This window comes from Linepithema humile, chromosome 2 (genome assembly GCF_040581485.1).
Source record: "Linepithema humile isolate Giens D197 chromosome 2, Lhum_UNIL_v1.0, whole genome shotgun sequence".
NCBI classification, from domain to species: domain Eukaryota; kingdom Metazoa; phylum Arthropoda; class Insecta; order Hymenoptera; family Formicidae; genus Linepithema; species Linepithema humile.
The window spans coordinates 26,304,018-26,327,918 of record NC_090129.1 but is presented as its reverse complement, the minus strand read 5'-3'; the positions used below and the strand labels follow the sequence as shown (position 1 = coordinate 26,327,918).

General features: G+C 33.1%; 3 protein-coding genes across 3 annotated transcripts; 2 read left to right on the top strand and 1 right to left on the bottom strand.

The window, feature by feature from the left end:
- The first annotated feature begins 9,166 nt into the window (after positions 1 to 9,166).
- Positions 9,167 to 11,648, top strand: LOC105667734 (cuticle protein 65). Its single transcript, XM_012359701.2, has 4 exons — positions 9,167 to 9,308; positions 9,783 to 10,028; positions 10,226 to 10,387; positions 11,351 to 11,648. Exons 1-4 carry the CDS (start codon positions 9,192 to 9,194, stop codon positions 11,477 to 11,479), a joined length of 654 nt encoding a protein of 217 aa, XP_012215124.2. The 5' UTR covers positions 9,167 to 9,191; the 3' UTR covers positions 11,480 to 11,648.
- A 7,098-nt stretch (positions 11,649 to 18,746) lies between these two features.
- Positions 18,747 to 20,815, top strand: LOC105667702 (zinc finger protein 512B-like). The gene is made up of 3 exons (XM_012359667.2): positions 18,747 to 18,848; positions 19,121 to 19,405; positions 20,214 to 20,815. The coding sequence occupies exons 1-3, from the start codon at positions 18,837 to 18,839 to the stop codon at positions 20,517 to 20,519; spliced, it is 603 nt and encodes a 200-aa protein (XP_012215090.1). The 5' UTR covers positions 18,747 to 18,836; the 3' UTR covers positions 20,520 to 20,815.
- Positions 20,816 to 22,072: 1,257 nt separating this feature from the next.
- On the bottom strand, positions 22,073 to 23,628 carry LOC105667703 (E3 ubiquitin-protein ligase RNF12-B-like). Its single transcript, XM_012359668.2, has 3 exons — positions 23,459 to 23,628; positions 23,047 to 23,178; positions 22,073 to 22,874 (listed from the first exon to the last, which is right to left on the bottom strand). Exons 1-3 carry the CDS (start codon positions 23,606 to 23,608, stop codon positions 22,581 to 22,583), a joined length of 576 nt encoding a protein of 191 aa, XP_012215091.2. The 5' UTR covers positions 23,609 to 23,628; the 3' UTR covers positions 22,073 to 22,580.
- Between the last annotated feature and the right edge of the window lie 273 nt (positions 23,629 to 23,901).

Genomic DNA, 23,901 nt, shown 5'->3' with positions numbered 1-23,901 from the left:
CGTCAATTAATGCAACGATCTTGCACCGCGTTTAGCCTTGGTTATTGTGTTCGTTGCGACTATTGTGGTCCCAAGTCAACCGCGACATTAACAGATAGGTTCCGCCTTTTAATATAACGAATCGTTGATAAAACACGAATCGACAGGTTCATGTCTTTCGCCGAGCACGCCGGCTTTGATTTATGCGAATTTATCATTGTTACGCGATCAACATCATTCATGCATGCTGTCGCGTGATCCGATAGCAAAACACCCGTAAAATAATCGACACGTGTGATATATGGAACGCCTAGCGCGCGCGCGCGAGAAATTTACGTATTATCTCGTAATATCTTTACTTCGCGCGAACGAAAGCTTTGATCATTTACATTGTCACCGTTTTCATCGATTAATGACTCAGAGACATTTCTAAGGCACGGAGAGCGAAAGAAATGTACGAGGAAGTGCAGAATGCACCATTAATCTTGAATTATTCTTCCAAAATATAATATAATTTGCTTTTACATTATATAAATTTTGTCAAAATTGATTTACGATTTGACGATTTACGATTTAAAAATTTTTGTATTTTTAAATAAATAATTAATTTTTATATTTTTGCAATAACTAAATAAGTATCTAAATAATTTGTTACTTACTATCCTGTATAGTTTGATTTCACTAGTGTATATTAACATTTATTCTAAATTATAGTATGTATATTCTAAACAACGTAATAAAATTGCAACACACATTACGTGCTCCGAACCAGTATTTTTTAAAGGAACAATTATTCACAAAATAATTATTCGAGGTTTTAATTTTACTTTCGCCAAATGTTTTTTATGAGTAATTACAAGTCTTATTTCCGAAAAGGTGAGCACGGATTATTACAGCAGAAAGGAATTTTTATCGCAATATCGTGGTGGCGGCTTGCAACGCATTCCGCCGTAATAATTTTCCCGTTACCGCTTAATGAACGATACTTGTCGCAAGACAGGCGATATTTAAAACACGCAACACCGCATATTCAAGACATTCAATTTGAAAATTTTCCCGTTACGCAATGACACTTACACTTAAGTGCTTGCAACGCGATCCATATTAAAATATAATATAAATTTCCACGTTGATCGAGCATAAATTAACACTCATCGCAGTATTTTTACCACTAGCCATAATTCATTCTTTCGTAAGCTTAATTTGTTATGAATATATTTTCATACAAATATACGAATGCATCAATGATATGACAAGCAGATCGTTTTAAGAATACTCATGAGTTAATTCATTTGTGTAATAAACAGAATAATGCTTTTTAAATAAAAATTTTAATATCAATTATCAAAGAATCATTAAAAAATATTATTAAGAAAGGTCAGTGGAAATACTGGAATCAAAAATAGCTCCTTTCTTAAAATTATTCTGCACAATTTAAAGAAATTTTATTTGTGTATTAATCGTATCAACAATTGTTTGATACATTTTGATGCATTAATATTTTTTAATATTTTATCTTCCTTTCTCTCTCTCTCTCTCTCTCTCTCTCTCTCTCTCTCTCTCTCTTTCTCTAATCTCTTATATATTTTATGCATATTGGTTAATTGTACGTGAATATGAACACTTACCGATCGCTGAAAGCGACGCAGCAAACAGCAGCTTCCTGCAGCTTTTGATGTACTCCTCGATGTCCCTTGATGTTCCTCGATGCTAATCAATGCTGCTCGATGCTTCTCGATAGTCCTGATGTTTCTTGATGGTTCTCGATGTTTCTCTAGTTTTCAATGCACTCCCGAATCACTCCCGAATCACTCCCGAATAACGCGAAACACGCGAAACAACGCAATATATTATTGTACATTGCTTTAACGAAAAACGATATCGAATCTAAGTATTAAAAATACACACAATCGCGGGAATTAATAAAGATATTAACACAATTATCCGTACATTTATTCATTACCGACGTTTACGAACGAGTTCCTTTAAGGAAACGCAATTATTATTTCAATATTCGATAAATCGAAACGCGAACAAACGCTTACAACTGAATCTTTCCGATGATGCACTTAAAATGATCGCACGTAGCTCTATTCAACGCTTCCGACTCCCGTCGTGTTTACATAAAATTCCGGGAAATAGCTCAGTGCCCGTCACAACAATCATGGCGAACATACAGACAAGGAAAGATGATAAAAGATGTAAACAAGCACTTTTCTCACTTTAGCTAGTTCTCCGACCTAACCCCTTGATGATTCACGATACTCATGCTTTCCTCGATGCTTTTTGACGTTGGACAGCGCTCGCAATTCGAAACAAGCAAAATATGCGCGAGCAAACACGAATTCCGGATTCTGTTATAACAATTCGAAACGACGCGACGCCGGTCACGAATTACCAAGTACACGTAAATCACGCGAATGCGAGCGAATCAACGCGTCCAGACAATCTTCCGTCGCCGAATGCAACACTCCGAATACGCATTTAGACGTGGATTTTCAGCGAGATGAGAAAAAGCACACTCAAAACGCGGAACGATCTCGATACATCTCGGAACATCAAATCGGCGGGAACAAAGATGAGACTGCAGATTACTGACTTTACTGGCGCGAATTAGTAGCAGATTCAATTTCGGCAGTCACGTGACCAACGTTTCGCGCGCCCCTAGAAAGTTTGTTAGTTTTAGGGTCGGCACATCAGCGTGCTATAAAAAAGAGGCGACACCCATCTTCGTATTATCTGATTAGCTATCTGCATGAATTCTTACCAACATAACGGATTAACGGATAAACGCGTTTCATATGAAAAAGCCTTTACAATATCACCAAAATCTTAGTAACATTAATAAAGTTAATAAAAATATTAAACAAATATTAAACATTATTAATCAAGATATCGACCAGAATATTGTTGAAATAATTGTTAAATTCGACTGAACCAGTAATTTCGATTATTATAATATCGAATTCAATTCAGTTGCGCGATTGTCTAATTTCAGTCTTCTATGAACTGCCCAAAAATGTTTTAACCTCACACATTACGATATCAATTAAGACATTAAAAAAATATAATATTAATAATAATATCGAAACATTAAACAATGTTGTAAAACATTACCGAGACGATCGTTAAATCCTATCGTATAGTTAATTCTGATATTGCCATTATTGCCGATGTCATGATGCTTTGTCAAGGCAATTTATTACATTGTACAAAATAATAAATGCAGTCATATAAATTAATAATATGAATGACTAATACGTACTTATCGCTAAATTCGGCACTCTCGAGCCGTGTGTTTGGTAATAAAATATGCATACGAGATGGGCAAAAAGAAGCGGGCCAACGTACAGCGATTAATATACGTCTAATCTCCAAGGATGCGCCGCACGAACTGAGCAGCGTTTACGAACTCAGTGCGACGACGTCACAAGTCAGACTTTTTTGTGATATTTGAAAAAATTTTTTAACAAGCATAGTGTTTTGTTTCGACGCGCTTTAAAGGTCAAAATCACTTTTTTACTTTGTTTCATATGACTTTTTCATTGCTATATACATGTCTGCGTGTCTTTGTTATATTTCTAGGTCTGTTCGTTTTCAACTGCGTTTTATAAATTTATTTTCCTCTCTTTTTTTGTCTCCAAAGAATACTAAATTAATAAATATTATATACTCATTTAATATCAAATACTACTACTAAGCGTTACCAAAATTTTATAAAAATATACCATGACAATAATAAATAATAATACAATATATCATAAATGTATAATTTTCTTTACAAAATTTAGGATACAAATTTATAAAAAATATTAACAAATTGAGAAATAGATACATTCTAATCTTATGAAAAAATATTATTTAGCTTTACTATAAAAAATGATATTATTTTAACAATGAGATGCATTTTTTTTGTGTACGAGTTTAGAGTATCTTGTTATGCGACACGATTTCGCCGAGTGTGACATTATTTTTCTTGCAACTAAAAAAAGATTATTCCGAAAATAAGCGTGTGCACACGTGCGTACGTGTGATTCCTCGAGGAAGATAAGCCGGTTGATCGGTTGCAACCACGCCCTGCTCTCGGAGTCCTTGCAAAGAATGCACAAAGTCGTTGCAATTGCATCATCAGAGTGCAATGATGCGTGTATGCATCGCACGTCGCGTTGAAAGACAAAGGAATACCTCTGTAACCAAGGAAGACTGCTGAAGCAAAGAAGAAAAAAGAGAAATTGTTCCTTTGATGTACAAAAAGAAATTGTTATTATTATAAGAATTTTTGCGGAATTTTTTTACATTACACACGCATTCTTTATTTGCCATTTTACTGAAGAATAATACAATATTAATATGTTTTATTTGTATAATTTTCTAAAACAATTACAGACTACAAGATTTTACAAATTATTTTTATAAATGTCTCTATAAATTTCTTTGCTTCTTGATTTCTTGATTCTTGATAAATTTTTATAAATATCTTAAATTTCCTTGACTTGTTCGATTAATTTTTTGAAACGATTGTAAAAATTATATAGTTTTACAAATCTCATTACTGCGACTCTCACTTTCTGGCGACTGGCTGGTGAAAACTGCAACCGTGCCGCACTTACATCAAGATCTGCATCTTACGTAAACGCGACACAGGATCGGGTCCGGTCGCGTCGTTTGTTACGTTGCCTTGTGCATACACGTCGATCCGATCGCCGAAAAATAATGCACTCGCGCCTTTTTCATCTGTAATACCAAAAGTTGCTCCTGCCGGTGAATAACGGGCGCAAGAGCAATCTTGTAAAAAAACCCAACCGCTCTAAATAAATAACCCGAATAATAAACCTGAAATATGTTCACTTATTCTTTGATATTACTTACTTTTTTCTTTATTTATTTATCTATATGCGTTTATTAGTATATATCTATATATATATACTGATAAATGCAGATATATCTATATATATTTATGTACTTGCGTTATAAAATAACAATAAAATTAAAATATTTACAATAATTAATACATATATAAAAAAATATAAATCTATTAAAATTTATATAAATTTATATAAATTCTTATAATTTAATTTATACTTACTAAATGTAAGACTAAAATTAAGTAGATCAATCTATTTGAATATTTTTAGACTTTTTAAACTTTTCAAAATTTTAAATTTACCTGCTTAAATACCACTGGCAAAGGAATCGCAAGAAATTCGTCTTTTCTCCGACTTCAGGAAGATTGTCACGCGACACTACATTTTCATTTTTTCTCTGAGACTTTCGGGGTGTAGAAAAAAATATCTTTATCCACCTCGGCAAAAGAAATGTGCGGTGCACATTATTTAAAAAATTATTTTATATGCACAAGTTGGAAAGACTTTTTCATTATTCAGTAATAATATTTAAGAATGCTGCGATTGAACATGAGTCTGTAATTTAGGGCGTTGCTCATTGATTTTTGTACAGCTTGACACCAAAAGACGGCTATTCACAGTGACACGTCTCTTGTTACAAAATTAGCCGCGAATGTGTGCTCCGGATCTCTCGCGTGTGACTCATAATTATCGCTACGGCAAATTCTTCTTGAGGCTTGAACGAGCACGCAATGACGTTCGCGATCTACAACCCGGTCTGCCTGGCTTTCGTAATGCACCTCTGTGTATATACACGTGTTGTTAATATCCTTCCACCGGTTTTGCACCGTGAATCCTGTGATCTTAATAATGAGTATGGAGCACAAAGAAATCGATTATGAGAAAAATTGCCGAATGTCGCAACCATTTATGCATCCAGTTATTGTTAAAGATTAATTAATCTTTTCATAGCAAGATTGATAGATTCAATTGATAGATCATGTTATTATCATTAATAATAAGACTAATATTACCACATACTTTTCGCTTTCGTCAATCTCTATTCTCCGTAATAATAATTCTCCTCAATAAATAATAAAATGATTTATTATGTTATCTCATAGTTAAGACTCATTTAAAGCAACTTAATTAAAAAAATATAAATGCTATAAAATATAGTAGAATTAGAATGGATATAAAATATAATAAAACGCTGCATGAATAATGCGATCTTTATGAAAGTATCGTCAAAGTATTAAAGTATCCTTGAAATACAAGTTGACACTGTAAAATGAGAGATTTTTGCTTCCTCTTGCAAAATATCACACGCTAATTTTATATCATATTTATTCTTTAACCATATAATATATTCATTTCTTACGCAAACTTATCGCAAATTATACAAACTTATTGCTATTACCATCTAAAATAAAAATACGGTAACACGAATGTGACTAATACGGATGACGGATTATTAAACCAATCGTATTGCTAATGAATTATCGCCGATATTTTATACTTTAAGACGAAGCAGTAATACGAGAATTTCAACAAAGTAGCAAATACATTTGCATACTCGATAAGTAGTGGGCGAAAACAAATTGCACACGAAACCGTTACATAACAATTGTGTAGTCGGTAAATTTAAGCACAATACTAAATTAATCATTTAAAATAAATAATACCTCGAATTAAACATTTAAATTTATAATATTATCGTAAACTTTATTTTTTATAACAGTTTGCATACTAATTAATAAAAGACGCAACACATGAAAGTTTAATTCACACGGATGAGTTTGCAGATTTAAATTAGTTTAATTAGTTAAGAAATCATTATTTTGTTACGATAATTATTACAAAGAAAAATAATTAAAATTGTTTTGTTCTAATAAAACTTATATCTGGTTACTATTTGTAATAACTTTAATAAAGTAATCTTTAAACTAATACTCTTTTCGTGATATAGACAAATACTATGATAGACAATTCTCTTAGTTCTCTTAGGATCAAAGGCATACAAGTGAACGATTGTGCGACATTCCACTATAAATTGCGCTCATTTCGAGATCTTGTAAGCAAAAGCTTGCACTTAGTAATTGCAGGTAAAATTGACCCTTTCCCGAATAGCGTGTCAGATATCTCTATCATTACTGCATTTTTATGCCTTAATGCACGTAAATTAACCGCTGAAAACTTGTCTCGAACAACGATCGGCTTAAGAATGCAATTATTCCCACGACAAAGACGCAATGTTACGGTTGAATAATTTATTACTTATTTCCGGATAATTGTCGCCTGGTTAATGTATTGCCTGTTTTTTTTAAATGCTGTTATTAAAAATCAGTAGATTAGATAATTAATAAATTAAGAAATTAAGCATAAAAAGGGTTTACTGAGCAATGTAAAGTTATAACTAACAGAATGTACTAAAGATTTAAACCATCGCTCGTAAAATATACGACTGACTCTTTATAGTGTTCCGAGTATGAAAGACAAATGAACATTAAACCAGGAAATGGTTGTTTGGGCGTAGAGAACCAGTAGAAGGCCCATTTTATGCGCGAATGTGACACACGCAATCGCCTTATGTCAACTTCGGAATGCTATCTCCGGATTGTTATTTATCACGGTGTCGCTTTTTAGACAATTCATTGCTGCTATCTCCTAAGTAATGCAATGTATTTTCCTATCGATAGACTTTATTGAAAATCCATCAATCACGCGTTCTTTATCTTTAGTCAAAATTTAGAAAACAAAATAATCTTTAATTTTAAACCTTTTTTTTATTCTTCCATAATTTAAAAAATTTTTTTATTTGAATAAATTTAAGAAATAGATAAATAGAAGATAATATTTGTTTTGAGAAACATAACACTATTAATTTTATCAATTAAAAATACTTGTGAATTTTGTTCATTAATGTTTACGTATTTATCAGATATTATTATTTATGAAAAATACACTTTTTCTTTATTTTCAAAGTTAAGGGCATTATTTGAGTACTGATTTTTTTTGTAAATAAAATTTTGATTTAGGCAATCAAAGCGCAAAATGTCGAGTAAAATTTGTAGCAGATGTGACAAACTAACAATCATTTTCTCTGGAAAGATATCGTTATAAATCAATCAACGCGGGCGGAGATAAAATCGCTATAGATCAAACAGCGGGTGGTTTACATCAATAATGGTAATTTTTATCATGCTTAAACCAACATATCAGTCTTGCAGATGACGATGATAACACCAGCAGAATTGCCTTGCGAACAACCTGCATCTTATGCAGCGTGCGCGTGATGTAATGATAGTGCACGGCAATAGAAGACATCGCGTTCCTCGCAGGCTACATGATTTATATTAGCATGGCGGCAAACTAACTGCTTTAGCTCATAATGAAGCATTGAGCAATCTTGTGCAAGCCTGTACAGCCGTCGATTACAGGCGAGGATAAATTCGCTTGTTACAATTAGTATCGCGCTCTGTGTGCGTTGCGCTAATTAGAAATTCGTGGTCTCATATCTATACATGTTAAACTGATATCTATACATGAACTCATTGGTTTATCAATGTAAAAAAAATATTTCAGAAGAGAAACGAGCCAAAACTTTTAAATATATAAAATATCGTTTGATTTATTAATAAAAATTATTTTATTTTAATATTTTATCGATATTTATATTTTCTGTAACGCGTTCTGAGTATATTTTATCCAAATTATCATTAGATATCAAATAATTATTAAATATCAAATAATTAATTAGATAAAACTACAAATAATTTGATAATTTTATTATAAAAAAATTGGTACCAATTCTTCAAAAAATGTGTCCAACAAATAGACGTTCAAAGAACATCCAGCAACTTTAGAATGTCTTGTGCGTTCAACAACATATCACGAAAGAATATCATAAACAACAATTTGAACGGTTTAATTAAATTCTACTTTATATTTCTTCAATTTTGTAAGAGAGAATATCATAGAAGCAAACGTAAAAACAATTAAACTGCTCCAACGCAATTACTGACAAAATTCCGCTTATTTTGGCGTTCGTGACCCGTGTCACGGTAGGTCTTTCAACGAGTGGTAAAAAATGATCTCGTTAAGGCTGCTGCATCGAAATGCATTTGCATATGTACATATGTAGATCTGCATAAAGTGGTCAAGCGTACGTTCCATTTACTAACGGCGACTTGCGCACGTTTAACGTGTTATACAATCGTTGTACACTATGTTATAATATATAGATGCGTATTTGTGTGTGTATGCGTGTGTGTGGTATATCGGTAAATAGCATTAGGCTCTAGGTAGGTGTGGCGATAGGCCGGCTGTTAGCTTCCTTTGCTATTGGCGGGGCGCAGGGTGCGCGAAATGAAAGTCGATTCCCTATATAAAGGGTGGTTTTCCAGATCGGCACCGACAGAAACCGATCTATTTTACTCACGCGCGAATATCACGCCAAAGTTAACATTCAACATGAAGGCTCTGGTACGTGTTGTCACACAATGTCTCTCCAATCAAAGTTAGAACTGTTGTAATACTTGTGGTTTGCGAGGGAATCCGGTGAATGCTGAAATTTGTTCGATTTTTGCCAGAGATTTTGTTCGGATTTGCAATTGTTTCAACAAATTGTTTGGCTCGATATTTAGAAGCTATCGTGCCGAGTCTAACGTTGAATTTGGAAATATTTGATATTTGTGATTAGAATCTAATGCATTGGATTCATTGCATTGATCCATCGATTTCTGGAAATGATTGATGTTCCCAATTATTCCATTTTCTCACTCTCGTTATTTTTCAATATTTTATTAACAGTGGAATTACATTTATTAAAAGTATTTATTGTTTTAATATTACCTTTCGACACTTACATTTATTATTATTTGATTTTTATAAATTTTCCAATTGATCCATCCATGGATATTTCTTGATCGATCTATGATGAATGCATATTTTTTGCAGATCTGCCTGATGTTAATCGCTGCGGCGTTCGCCGCTGAAGAGAAGACAGTTAAGAAGCGTGGCCTGTACGGCCTGGGAGACTACGGCGGACTTAATGATTTAAGTGGATTAGGTGGATTAGGTGGATTAAGTGGATGGGGCGGTGGCCATGGCCATGGCATCGCTGTCGCCATTCAGCAGAAGACCGTCGCCGTTCCCGTCGCAGTTCCACATCCAGTTCCCGTTGATCGTCCTGTACCTGTCAAGGTAATGAATTAATTCAATTAACTTTAAAGCTTTTAGCGGCAATGTCACAGCAAATAACAATTGTGTCTTTAAGTATTTTCTCGCACAAATATATATTAAATAAATGTTAAATTAATAAAAAATTATGTTAGACAAAAATGTTATATAATTTATTTTTACAAACGAACAATCGAATATGAATTTCTTCACATTCCTAGGTTGCAGTCCCCGTCCCACACCCAGTTCCAGTCGCTGTTCCGGTGCCACAGCCCTACCCAGTGATCCAGACCAAGACGATCACGGTTCCTGTAGAGAAACCCGTGCCAGTCGCGGTTCCGGTTAAGGTGCCAGTACCAGTGCCTGCTCCGTACCCCGTCAAGGTGAGCTGTAAATAAATATTTTACAAATTATATATATATATATATATATATATATATATATATATATATATATATATATATAGTTATTCCTTCATAAAAATAATTTATTGTATTTGTCACTTCTCTAATCGTCAACACCAGATAAAAGATTTCCGAACGAAAGTTATGAACCGTTAAATGTCGCGAATTTACATCATAGTTTCTAGACAAAGAAATATTGCTTTCTAGAGTTCTAAAGTAACTTCTGATAATAGCATTCAGCTCATTATAATGATGTATCACCTCGTTATAATTTTTCTACCTCTCGAACACAACAGATAAAAATCAATCCTAAAACGTGATTACGTTATTAGCTTCGTTATGGGCCCTCGATTTGCAATTACTCAATTAATTGCTACTGTTAATTAATCGGCACTCGAGTTCGGCGTGTTGCGATAAGGATCATGGCTTTAGCTGTTTATTTGGGCATTACACGATTAGGTGAACGCACGCGAGAGAGAGAGAGAGAGAGAGAGAGAGAGAGAGAGAGAGAGAGAGAAATGTAATCAGTCTCGGATTGAACGTAATTTTACAGTCGCCTCTGCAACCGAATTACAACGAAAATTATGCTCGAATTATGCCGTCACTGGAACGTAATTAACAACATATTGAAGTACGCTCAGCTGATTGATGATTGCAAACATATTGGCCACAATTATTTCGTTTAACTACGTCATTGCATAAGAAGATTAATTACTTCTCTCTTTTTCTCTCTCTTGCTTTCCATTTCTACCGTACAGAAAAAGAATGAAATATTAGTATTAGAAAATTAATAAATTAATAAAGTAATAAATTTTGACCAAAGCAATTAATGTAAAAATTAATTAATGTACAATTAAATCTCAGAAAAAATAGCTATTTACGATAATAAAACATTATCTCTCATTTCTCAATTACTAATAAATTCGGCCTTTTGTGTTTCAGGTTGCGGTCCCTCATCCAGTCCCAGTTCATGTCTCACATCCAGTTCCAGTCCCGGTTCCGCAACCCGTCTACATTAAAGAAGCGGTTCCCGTCCTCATTAAGAGCGGCCACGGTTACGGCCACTACTAGATGAATTTCTCATTCAAAAAAAGTCACACACCCCCGCTCCATTTTGACCCTTTTTCCAGCAGCGCAAAATCCATCACGACGAGCGTCCGAGTCAAGTGACGCTTCTCTCGTCGTGTAGTGCCTCGAATTCACGAAATAAATCAATTTTATAAATGTTTTCATAAAGAAACGACTGTCTTCTTTTTCTGCGCCCATAACTTATCCGTCCTAAAGATAAAAATAATATTTCAATAAGAAATATTTTTATGCATAATGCATAAATCAATATGCAGCTTACTTGCAGTGTGAATAGTATACAATGTATTTTCGTACAAAATTAAATAATTACGTGTGCCCTTGCGATACTTGTATAATATTTATTGTTTTATTACATTCGCAAAGAATTAATGTGCGAGTGTTCTTTCGTAATGAAAATTTAATTGCTCAACTTTTAGTCCGACCTCATCATCTTGACTCGCTTTTGCTACTGTGACTCGTCATTTCAACAGGACTTCGCACTCCGTTTACGCTTCGCCCACTTATGCCTGCCTTTCACGCTCGCTCTGTTTTTGAACGAGAAACGTGAGAAAGGACGTACTTAGGAACGATGAAATAAGGAAGAAACACATTGCAACAGCATTCAGCTGTAAAGTTGCTACACGAAATTGTGGCAACACGTTTGCCTTTATTTGTCATATTCTGACATTAGCGGTCCGCATTGATTATGGAATAGTATGGAATTAGAGAAATTGGTCAACATTCGAAGGTCTCTTGTCAAGAGCTAATAAATGACTTATAAGACTGTATAAGACTGTATAAGACTGAATCTTATCATTAAATATCTCTAAAAAGTTAAATTTAAATTGAAAAAATGTTGATAAAATTTTTATAGATTTGAAATTACTTTATTTATTTAATTTTCTAACTTGAATTATTTATGGAAAACTCTTATTATTCAAATTTGTTACAAACAGTAAAATTTATTCTAATATAAAATTCTTTTTTTATATTTTTTATGCAAATTTTAATATTTTTTTTGAAATTTTATTTTTTATGTCTTATTAAACAAAAATTATATGAAATTTTATTTGTAAAATTTTCAATCGTAAAGTGATAGATCAATAGCAAGAAAACGACATTTTTGTATCGATGAAATTGCTACCTGTCACCTGTCACGTTACCGACCTGCTTTTTTTTGAAAAACGAATTAAAGTGCGAATGTCATTTGAGATGATTGAGCAAACATCGTATTTCGATGAGAGGAAATTTATTTGTCTGTAATATAGCCAATTTTAGCCAACTCTCTTCGAACACGAAACTACACTTCATTGCGCAATGTAGAAATTACAGTTGTACGCTGAAGGATTTCGAAAGACTGAAGAATTCAAGGATTCAAATCTATACATTCTGCAAGATGTATCAGATTGTTTTCTATAAATATTTGTTTAATTCAATATTTTTTTATATACACATTAATTTACATATTTACATATTACATTTTTATATACATTTCAAAGAGCAAAAGTATGATATTAATTATTAAAATATTGAATACATCAATAAATTAATTTAGCATTGTTTTCAGGCTTCTGAAGAACCCAAGAATTGTTAACATTTCTATCTTTGCACAAAACTTTCAAAAACAAGAAAAATGTAGATATGCATCGAGAACGATGTGAATAAAAAGATGCTTGCATTAAATATTCTGGGTTGCTCAAAAATTTTAAAAATGCACATTTTTTTCACAATTCTGCTTCTTGCATAAAAGAATGCATACAGATTTTTAAGGCAACTGAGGAATGTAAATAAAAATGCAATAAAATTCTTCGCGTTTTAGATGTGTTTAGTGTTTTATATGCATTATTTACATATTTCCTTTGCTTAAGTATATATTATTTACAATAATGCAAACATTATAAATGAAGTGTCACTTAATTAAGAGGTCATCGCATATAAAATAGACTACCATGGCTATTAATTATATTTAGCACATCAATTAAAATCGGAGATATTACGGAAGTAATAAATTATCGAACCAATAATTTATAATGATATATGTACAGATGTACATATCACTGACTTTTAATTTTTCATGGGATTAATACTCTTACAAATTATTAAATTACATTTTTGATAATTATTTTTATATAATTAAACAACACATTTTTATATCATTTTTATTATATTAATTACTTAATTAGGTAGCTATAAACATGTGCGTATATATTGAGGAAAAATAGGAATACATATTGCGAGATTGCATAAAACATACAGTTGCAAACGAGACTCTACGAGACAACCTGTAATCGCATTGATCGAACGCAATCGACATGTGACCCAAAGAGTGACCTAAAGAAGAACCAAGTCAACAGAGGCGAGCTCGTAACATGAGCTTTCCTCGTAACATAAATGTAACTCCCTGAGGTCGACACGAAGTCAACTTTCTTTCTTGGACGACGCAAAACGCATCGCCTACATAATGACTTTTCGATTGCATTGGTTTGCATAATAATAACCGAAAATTTGTTAAGCAATACACCGCATTTTCAACAGTTACTACATTTTACAACATTATCACATGCAAGCATATAATTTTTAACTTTTTGTAGATTACTTATACAACATTTTATTCTTATTTTAAGAAACAGATTTTTTTTATTCTTACTCTTTTTTTGCACTCTGCAGAATAATATATATAACTAAACAAATGATTACAACAAACAGAAACTTGAAGCAAAGAATTCAAAATGTTTAAATTTCGGCAAACATTTTGCTCGCATTTTGGATCTTAAAGATGCGAAAGCGATAGCACGGCGCTTGTATAATGCAGATCGGGTGCACTCGATGCATAAATGCGTACACACGCAGCGGGACGGCGCGAAGAACGTGCGTGTAATAACCGGTGCGAGACGGTATGGAATTTTCGGCGATTTCGCCGTGTCGGGCTAGCCAGGCCCGGCGCTCGCAATTACGCAATTGATACAAGGCGTATACATAATCTCACTCGTAACAAACAACGGAGGACGCAGTTTCCGGTGTCGAAATCAGAGATTCGGTTGCCGATTTTATGCAATTCACGAATACATGTAGTCTCTCATCAACACGGAAATCGCCGGTTCAAGGAATTCGCTGAATTCTTGGTCAGGTCCGCTTTCCAAAGGATAATATAGTATCATTCGACTTTTGCGAATCCTTAATCCTTTGAGTCATATTGTATCGTGTATGATATGTTATACAGATTTTAAATAACGTCAAATTTCGTTTATGATTCTAATTTAGTTCTTAGGAAAACGTTATGTGCATATATGCATATTTATCAAATAAAATTAATAAAGTAAAATAGAATAAATATATATTGTATATATATTGTTATTATATTTGCAACGTGTAAACTTTTTCCCGAGAATTTTAATTAATATTTACTAAATTTAATTTAAAAATATTATATGCAACCTGCACAAACAAAGTTGCACAGCAATAAACAACCAAATTATCAGGATAATCCAATCTGACAGAATATCTCATCCTCTGCAGTATTCTTTTGGCAAAATAATACTGCAGGATTTACGACGGACAAAGCGGCTAGGAAAGCATAAATCTTCACATGTGATGCTATCCAACAGAATTTATACCGCGGATCTCGATCGTTTTTTCTCTCGACGGGCGAGAAATGTTCCGCCCATGTGTGTCTACACAAAAAACGTTCGTGCCGGCCTCGATAAATGTCACATGCAAATTGTGATCATTTATATTATCATCAACATTCAAGAGTTATCCAGACATTCTTCACTTTTTTATCAAGATAAAAATTCGGCTTGGGAATTCCTTATTATATATTTTGAATCAGAACGTTCTCACTTTTTGTAATGATCGACGAAAGTAACATATTTTCGCACATAAAAACTGTAATAACACATGTAAAGTATTTCACTTTCAAATTAAACTGCTAAAGAGTTGAAAAATTAATATTAAGTGGACAACATTTTTTAACCCAACTCGGAGAAATTAATTTCTTAAAATTTTAGCACATTTAATTATTTAAAAACATTTTATTAATGTTTCTTTTGTTCTTTACATCTCAATTATTTAATTAAAAATATATTTATTTCACAAAATGTTTTTGGAGAAAGAAATTGTTTTTAAAAAATTAAAGTTATTGATTCTAAGATATTTTTTGTGTAACAATAGAAATTATACAAAAAAGATTATTTGTTAACTCAATTTTGAATAACAAGTTATATAATTTATAATTTTGTTTGCGAATGCAAGTTTTTCGCGTTTGCTACCGATTAAAACATTTGTTAAGTCTATTTTAAATGAGTCTAAATTATTGTAAAATATTTTACGGCCGATTATTTGCCAACTAGTGCATCAAATTTGAATTTATATTTGGAAGTCGGCATCGAGACAAAAATTATGCAGAAATATCAATCTAGCTCTGCATTTTTGTATTGGATGCATTGTCAATTAAGTATGTGTGTTGTCTAAATATTGATTGATTAAATAATTATATTATAAAAATAAAATTTCCGTATTAATTAAAGTGTAACTAAGAAGCTTTATATATTTAACTTTTTTGATTAATACAAAATTTAATTTTTTATACCAGTTCGCTTTTAATTTAACAGTTTTATAGAGTTAGCCTTTAAACTAAAAATTCTGTTGAAGCATCTACCCACGCGTGAAATTAAAAACGCAATGTTTTGCATATATTTCGCTATTTACTTCCAAATTGCCAAAAATTAATTTACGTATAAAAAATAATTTGTATAAATTTCAAATCTACTGATATTTTTATTGACTGGAAAAAAGTTTCGTGATTCTTTCTTTACCAATTAGACAATTAGACAATAAAAAAATTTTTGTTTTTAATACAATTAATTAAATCAGATGATAAGTGATATGACGGCAACGCTCTTCTCTGCATCACTACATTGGTTCTACGATCGTTGAGGAATTTGAATGATGCATTTGTGCCGATGTGGCCTTGGATGCCATGATTTGACGCCACCCAGGAATTCACGAAGTAGTTTAATGTATCCTGATCCCGGGCGATGCTTTTTCTTCTCGACCGACTATGCATAAATTTATCATATTTCTTATTTTTTAGTATTCTTTCTTCTGCTATAGGATACACAGATACAGTTATCACACAAAGATATATTTTAATATTCGAACAATTTTTTCTTATTAAGATAAAATCCATATTTTTTAATTAATAAAACTTGAATAAAATTGACAAAATAAATTATAGATAAATAAAATAAATAAATAACCAAAAGTGTCCATTATTATAAATAATATTGTATATCATGAGTGATGAGACAAGATCTCTAATAATTAGCATGTAAATTAAATTAAATTAATTATAAATATTAATTATTTGTTGGTTTTTTTAATATGCAGATTGTTAACACACTAATGTTACTAACAAAAATATTGTAATAATTAGCGAATAACAATCAGCGTTTTAAGCACAAATATCCTCGTTTCTTATCTTTTGTTATTAATTACTTATAACGATATCAAACATTGCAACGATGATAAGTGATTCGGTGCCGCAATACTTTTCGACAAGTAGAAAGCTGTATTCGTTCGTCTATGAGAATGTCAAGAAAATGTATTAACGATGCCGCGTCACGTTCTCTGCAAATTTTTTGGAACTGGCCGGACAGGTGGGGCCAATTAAAGAGCGGTGAAATTACACAAAGCTGACCAAAAGTCGAACCACTTTCGCTAATAGCACGATTTAACCTGAAAGAAGAATACCGATCGGTCCTATAAAGGCTATAAGTTCCACAAGCATCCCGTGAAAAGCACGGAACAAAGGAAATAAGCGGCATGAATCGTCTAATTTTACGATACGAAATAAAATCACAATAGAATAGATTTAATATCTTAGAATTTCTTCCGCAGATATGCAAATTTTATGGTTGTTATATGGCTTTGAAACTTTTTATATTTTAAATATTAAAAACTTTTAATAGTCATCACTTGCAACAAAAATATAAAAACATCTAAATTATAAAATTGGACAATTTTATATAATTTTTTAAATAATATATTTATACTCAATAATTATATTATAATATTTTAATATTTTTCATATAATTTTTATATAAATCAATTTTCTTACAATTACTTGACTGAGAGTGCAGAAGAATTGTTTTTTCCTATCGAACTCTTTTATCCGTCGCGATTTTTCTTACGAATTTATGAGATCTGACAAAACGCGTATTTTATACCTGTCGTTTTTTTCGCCAGCTTGAAGAGCAAAATAAGACGTGGTCTCGTTACGTGATAATAAATGACGCAATGATTTACGAACAAACGGTGTCCAGGCGTAATATCGCGCGATACGCGCAATATTGTTATATCATTTCTGTCAAATAATTAAGTAATATTTATTGAGAATCTTTTGCATCTTTTATTGCCTTCGTACAATACCAGTTAATTTAATATTTTAAAAAATATAATTAAGTGCAGTAATTATGAAATTTGTACGTGTTGTCATGTAATCACATTTTAATGTATTAATCAATTAAATACATAAAATTTAATTGCTAAAAGTGTACATTTAAGAAATTAGTAAATTATACAAAGTATTAGAACATAAAAATATTAAAAAATTTATTACAATAGAAAATTAATAATACTCTTCACTATATTTGTATTATTCATTTAAACTTGAACTTTTCTATGTGTAAAGAACCGATTTGGTTTACGTAACTTACAGCGTAATCTCATTCATAAACATTTATTGTTAGTTAACAGCTAAGGTCATTATTTCTTATTTGCAATTTTTCAAATTTATGAGATCGGGCAAGCACATGATTGTGCAACTGAGAGAGAGGACGATCGAGAGAGAACCCGGTTTAATCGCGATCGCGAAACATCCATAAAAATTGAATCGGCGCGGAACCTCAATCAAACATTCTGCGTATGTAAAAACTGGTATATGCCATTTGTAAGCCAATTAAAAATTTGTAATAAAGAAAATATATACTTATATAAAAGTTTAACATTACCTTAGTCTGTTGTTCTGATATAATTTTATTATAACTTGAACAATTACATCCTCAATACAATGAATTTTGACGCGTGCGAAGCATGTATTTGCGTAAGTCTTGCGCGAGTCTTGCTTGCGAGCGATGAGAAGAGCCGTGCGAGCACGAGTTTTTCGGCGATCCCCTACTCGCACGGGGCCTGGTTTCGGTTTCTTTTCACCTAACCGCGTTTCGGCGGCAGGCCCGGTCGCCCACCACCTCGCTCTCCTTGCCGTCTCTCCTTGAGGGTTTATCGTATAAAAGCAGAGGGATCTTCATCGTACTCATCAGTCGCAAACACGACGAACCGAGTTAAAAATTCGCGCAGCATCATGAACGTCAAGGTATTAATGGAATACTAAAGTTTGTATGTGTTGTAAAAAGTCAATTTTGCAAGGGTTCATCGGAGAGAATCTAAAAGATCTAGATTTTGAACAGGGTATAAAAGATCGATCGTACGCTGTCACGAGAATGAAAATCCCCGCATTTTTTGTCATTTTTGTTTATTTGTTCTCACTTTCATTATTCTGATTGAATTAAAGAGTATATTGACGCATACTGCTAATATGCAATCACATCTTCAGATAGCAAGACATAATAATTCTCTGACTTGCAGGTGGTGGTTTTCTTCGCCCTGGTGGCGCTCGCCTTCGCGGAGGAAGTAAAAGAGTCAAAGAAGGCAGAAGGCACGAAGAAAGACAAGCGTGGCTTGTACGGCGCCCTAGGCTACGGCTATGGTATCGATGGATTAGGATATAACCTTGGTGGACTCAGCTCGTACTCAGCACTCCCGCTCGGCCTGAACCAAGGCATCTCCACCGTCCTGACGAAGGAAATACCTGTGCCCGTGCCTCATCCGGTCGCCGTGCCCGTCGAGAAACAAATCCCGGTTCCCGTTAAGGTATCTATACCCATTGTTCGTTGTTCTTGGTCCTCGTTAAGCTACTGATGCTCGCGATTATTAAGTGTCAATGTGTGAAAACTCGTCGGCGACATTTGACAACGAGTGTCTGAGCTTCTTTTCATTATCTCACTTCGATATCGCATTTCGCCGTTAATGGGAAAAGTGACGTTTCTGAAATGCTCGATTTATTGGACAGCGCAATTGAAAGAAAGTGCGACAATTAGTACCGAAATAACTTGTTACAGAAATAATGGAACAATATTTCTGCGCGTAACAGAAATGTAGACAGCTTTGCAAATTGCAAAGCAATATAGAATTGGAATCTATGTAAATTACGATAATATAGACTTTCGAAACATATACGTCATTTCTACGCCAACAAAAGTAGCTACCGCGCAAAAAAAAAATAATCGCAACAAGTGGAGCGTGATTAGACGTGCGAGGTCTTCGTTACATTGCGAGACGTAGGTATCTTGCGCCGGTCTATAATCTTTCTGCAAATCGATCACCTTGAACTAAATATCGCCCACGATAACTTAAACAAAGTTGAATCTATAATTGCATTTGACACGTTTACGTCTTAATAAGATTTATAATGTATTTTGCTATCGAATAATAAAGTGGCAAAAATGTTTCGCTATCAAATAACACAAGTGACGGAATAGCAAAGTGAACGCAATACTTTGCAACATACAATTATAAATTCTTAAACTATTAATTGCGCAAATAGAGAATTTAGTTAATCAGAATTAACGTCGCAAACGTTGATAATTAAAAATACTTATTCTTTTCCTTCTCTTTCTAGGTGCCATACGCCGTGCCAGTCGACCGTCCATATCCTGTTCACGTGCCCAAACCCTACCCAGTTGAAGTCACCAAGCACGTTCCCATTCCAGTAGACCGTCCTGTAGCCGTACCCTACAGCGTCCCCGTCAAAGTGCCAGTTCCAGCCCCGTACGCTGTCAAGGTACCGCAACCGTACGCCGTTCCCGTCATCAAGCACGTACCCGTGCCCGTCGCATCGCAACCCATTCTCTACACAAAATTGCACTCCAATCTTGGATACTACGGCGGCCTAAGCAATTTGGGATACTCCTCCTCCTCCTGGTAAAATGACAATCTTACGAAACCTAGAGCGTCGCTCTTCATCGATCATCAGCGCAAAACATCATCTGGACCGCGCAGATCTCTCAGTGACTTTTCATCATCCCCTTCAGAAAAGCTCGTAAAGAAAGATATATATTAATGTATGTTAATATGTATTTTTCTTCCGAACGATAACAGTGCGGCTAAAGTGAATTCCTTCCTGCTTCGAAAATTTACAAACAGTTTTGCGGGTTTTATGGGATCCTTTTTAATATTTTGTGATAGAGAGAAAGAAAAAAACGAGTGTCTAAGAAAAAAGAACATCCTCCGATTTCGACAAAAAAGATTAAAAGACATTCCCGCGAACAAACGGGATCGAGTGATGATTCCGATCACCAGTGTAACTATTTAGGTCTATGTTTCTATGTATAATTTCATTATGCTGATTGTTCATTACTAAATAAATTTTTTCTTATGAAGAGATTGCATATCCTTATTCCCTCTTCTTATTTATCATAATATAACAACATTTTTTTAAAGAATGCGAAAAATATTTAATGTTTTACGCCTTAATGTAAAGATATCGTTAAAAGATATTGTTGAAAAATAAAAGTGGAAAATAAAAAAATTTTTTATGTATAATTAATAGCGTTTAATTAATAAACCTTTTAGATGGAAATCTTATTTTAATAAAGTCTCAGAAACTTTTAAAAATATTTTATACTTTAGAATATTTAATATTATACTTTACAAGAATGGAATAAAAGATCAAATGTATTTGTGAAGGTAAAGAATGCGATAATCAACTAATAACACATGTGATGGATAAATTGAATTAAATAGCAACTCCTGACGAGTTGTGGAATTACGAAACGCAAGCAATCCAGATCAACATTGTATAATCCACAAGCATGAAAGGGAAATTTAAGGTCGCATTATGAGAGAAGCGGGTTATGTGAACACAGCGGCGTGAAATGTTCATTAAATGGAGAACGGGGACACGTTAAACGTGCGATTAACAAAATTTACATGCAGAGTGCAGAACACGAAACGTATGTGTATATCGTAAGCAATCTCCTTAGGTAAGTCCAATGCTATGCTTGCACCTGCTTAATAAAAAGTGTCGCAGCTGAATATTTATGACCATGCACAGAGTGCTTTGTGAGTCACAGTAGGAATAGAATGACAATGGAATGGATATGAAGAATAAAAAACATGAAAGATAATACATACACTATTAATATGTATAAATGTTTTTTTTAACAATAACAATCTAAATAACTACAAAACATTAACAACTTTATATAACATCAAAAATTTAAAACATCAACTAATATAAAAACAAAATATCTTTCAAAAAATCTAATAGTCTATATACAAAAATATAGATATAATGCACTATCTCATTTTAACAGTCAGCTGTACCAATGGAAAAGGCTATTTAGAGAGCTGACAAAAAATTAGTGAATATTTATATTACGTTTGTTATTATAATATTTTCTATGTCTTTTGACTAATCATTAACTAATAAGAAAACTGAGTTTTGTTAAGATCGATTATCTAATTGTATGACTTTTACAAAACAACATTATGACATAGCAATTGAAAATTTTCTTCTACAAAAATACTTTGCTGATTATTATTGCTAGTTATAAATAAACAGGAAACATCAATATTACTTTGTCATTAATAATTAGTGAACTATAAGTAAGTCTAATTATTCTAGTGCGTGTTTTCCAAAATATGACGTGTCTGTCATTCATACGAGATAAGTCTAAAAAGTTAAAGCAATTTTGTAATTAAAATTAAGCAATTAAATTTTATATATATATATATATCCACTTTTAAAATCCATCGACTTTAAAAGTAGAGTAAGTCATGTCTCCTAAAAAAGACCAATGTCATTTAATGCTTCTATTTTACTCGAGTCTCCTTTTATATATATATAAGTCAAATTGCTCAAACCACTTTCAAAGTAATCAGCTTTCTCGAACATTATATCCAACGATTTACTTCTCACGATTTATTTTTCCATTCAGCTTTGCAATGGCCCGACACCCACTGTCGACCTGTCACATTTCGAAAGTTAATGATTCGCCGAGTAGTCGGATTGGGAAGGTTGGAAGTGAGCCTGATCGCCGTTTTGTTGGTCGTATGCTTCACGGCCTTGAACGTTGACAGTGTAAGAGTTGTAGTTGACCGCCTCGTAGCCAGCGTGATCGCCTCCAGCTTTGGCGGAAACATCGTGTTCGTCGTGACTCGACTGCGGGATCGGTATCGCTTTTGGCACCGGAATGAAGACCGGCTTGGTCAAAGTAACCGGATGAGGCACGGGGATGGGATGTGGCACAGGCACCGGTTTGGATATCAAGAATGGCACCTAAAATATATTTTATTATTAGTTGTCTGAAAAAATATTTACAAAATAATATACATATATAATACACAGTTTTAACACCTTGCAATTTTGTAATACACAGCGCTTTATTCGATTTAAAAAAATCTGAGGGTCCTCTAAAAGAAAATTATTAATTTAAGAAATTAATTAATACCTGTTGATGCAGTTCCACTGGGACTGGTTTCTCTACTGGCACCGGCACGTGCTGCGGCACTTTCACTATCTGTGGTACCGGAACCGCCACGGGATGTTTCACTGGCACTGGAAACGGAATGTGATGAGGTACCTAAAGAGAAAGAAGCTTTAATCAGCCGTATGCAAATATCAATTGCAATTGCATTGTAGTTAATGAAAAATATTCAGAATTTTGTAATATCTATTTTCTTATATATATTCTAATATGTATTGAAAAATAATACAAATTACTGTTTGTTGTCATTTTGTGCAAATAATTTTAATATTAGAACTTTTATGAAGATAATTAAAATTATAAATGCATTTTGTCGATCGGTATTTTTGATCGTTAATTAACTTTCAGCTTTCATTTTCTCAAAGAGATTGCTCACCTTAACGGGATACGGCACCGGGATTTTGATGGCTACTGTCTTGATGACCTTGATCACCTTGGTCGGCACTTCATGCAGATGCACTGACTGTGAGATGAGCTTAGGCTCATCGGGCTCAAGACCGTGGCCGTGAAACGAGGGTCTTGCCATGACCGTCGTCGTCGCCAGCACGAATAAAAACTGCAAAGGTGTAACATCATTATAAGAGTGTGATGAACCCGTGTCTGACAGATGATGAGCAATTCAACACATGAGTGAAACGCGTCAATTACAGCCGAACAAGACTTAAGTGAAATTGTGATTTAATAAAATAAATCCATTAATATAATTCAATTTTATTTATTTAAAAATATTTGTTTTCAAATCTCAAACTATCTCTTTATCAAGAGTGATAACAAAACGCCGGCATTAATTTTTCTAGACAACACAGTTAATATTTAAGC

Excerpts from the sequence above, each read along its gene's own strand:
- LOC105667734 (XM_012359701.2), top strand. The coding sequence starts at position 9,192 with ATGAAAGTCGATTCCCTATATAAAGGGTGGTTTTCCAGATCGGCACCG. Across the intron at positions 9,309-9,782 it reads CATTCAACATGAAGGCTCTG|ATCTGCCTGATGTTAATCGC; the intron begins GTACGTGTTGTC and ends TATTTTTTGCAG. Across the intron at positions 10,029-10,225 it reads ATCGTCCTGTACCTGTCAAG|GTTGCAGTCCCCGTCCCACA; the intron begins GTAATGAATTAA and ends TCACATTCCTAG.
- LOC105667702 (XM_012359667.2), top strand. Across the intron at positions 19,406-20,213 it reads AAATCCCGGTTCCCGTTAAG|GTGCCATACGCCGTGCCAGT; the intron begins GTATCTATACCC and ends TTCTCTTTCTAG.
- LOC105667703 (XM_012359668.2), bottom strand. The coding sequence starts at position 23,608 with ATGGCAAGACCCTCGTTTCACGGCCACGGTCTTGAGCCCGATGAGCCT. Across the intron at positions 23,179-23,458 it reads CGGTGCCGTATCCCGTTAAG|GTACCTCATCACATTCCGTT; the intron begins GTGAGCAATCTC and ends CTTTCTCTTTAG. Across the intron at positions 22,875-23,046 it reads CAGTGGAACTGCATCAACAG|GTGCCATTCTTGATATCCAA; the intron begins GTATTAATTAAT and ends AATATATTTTAG.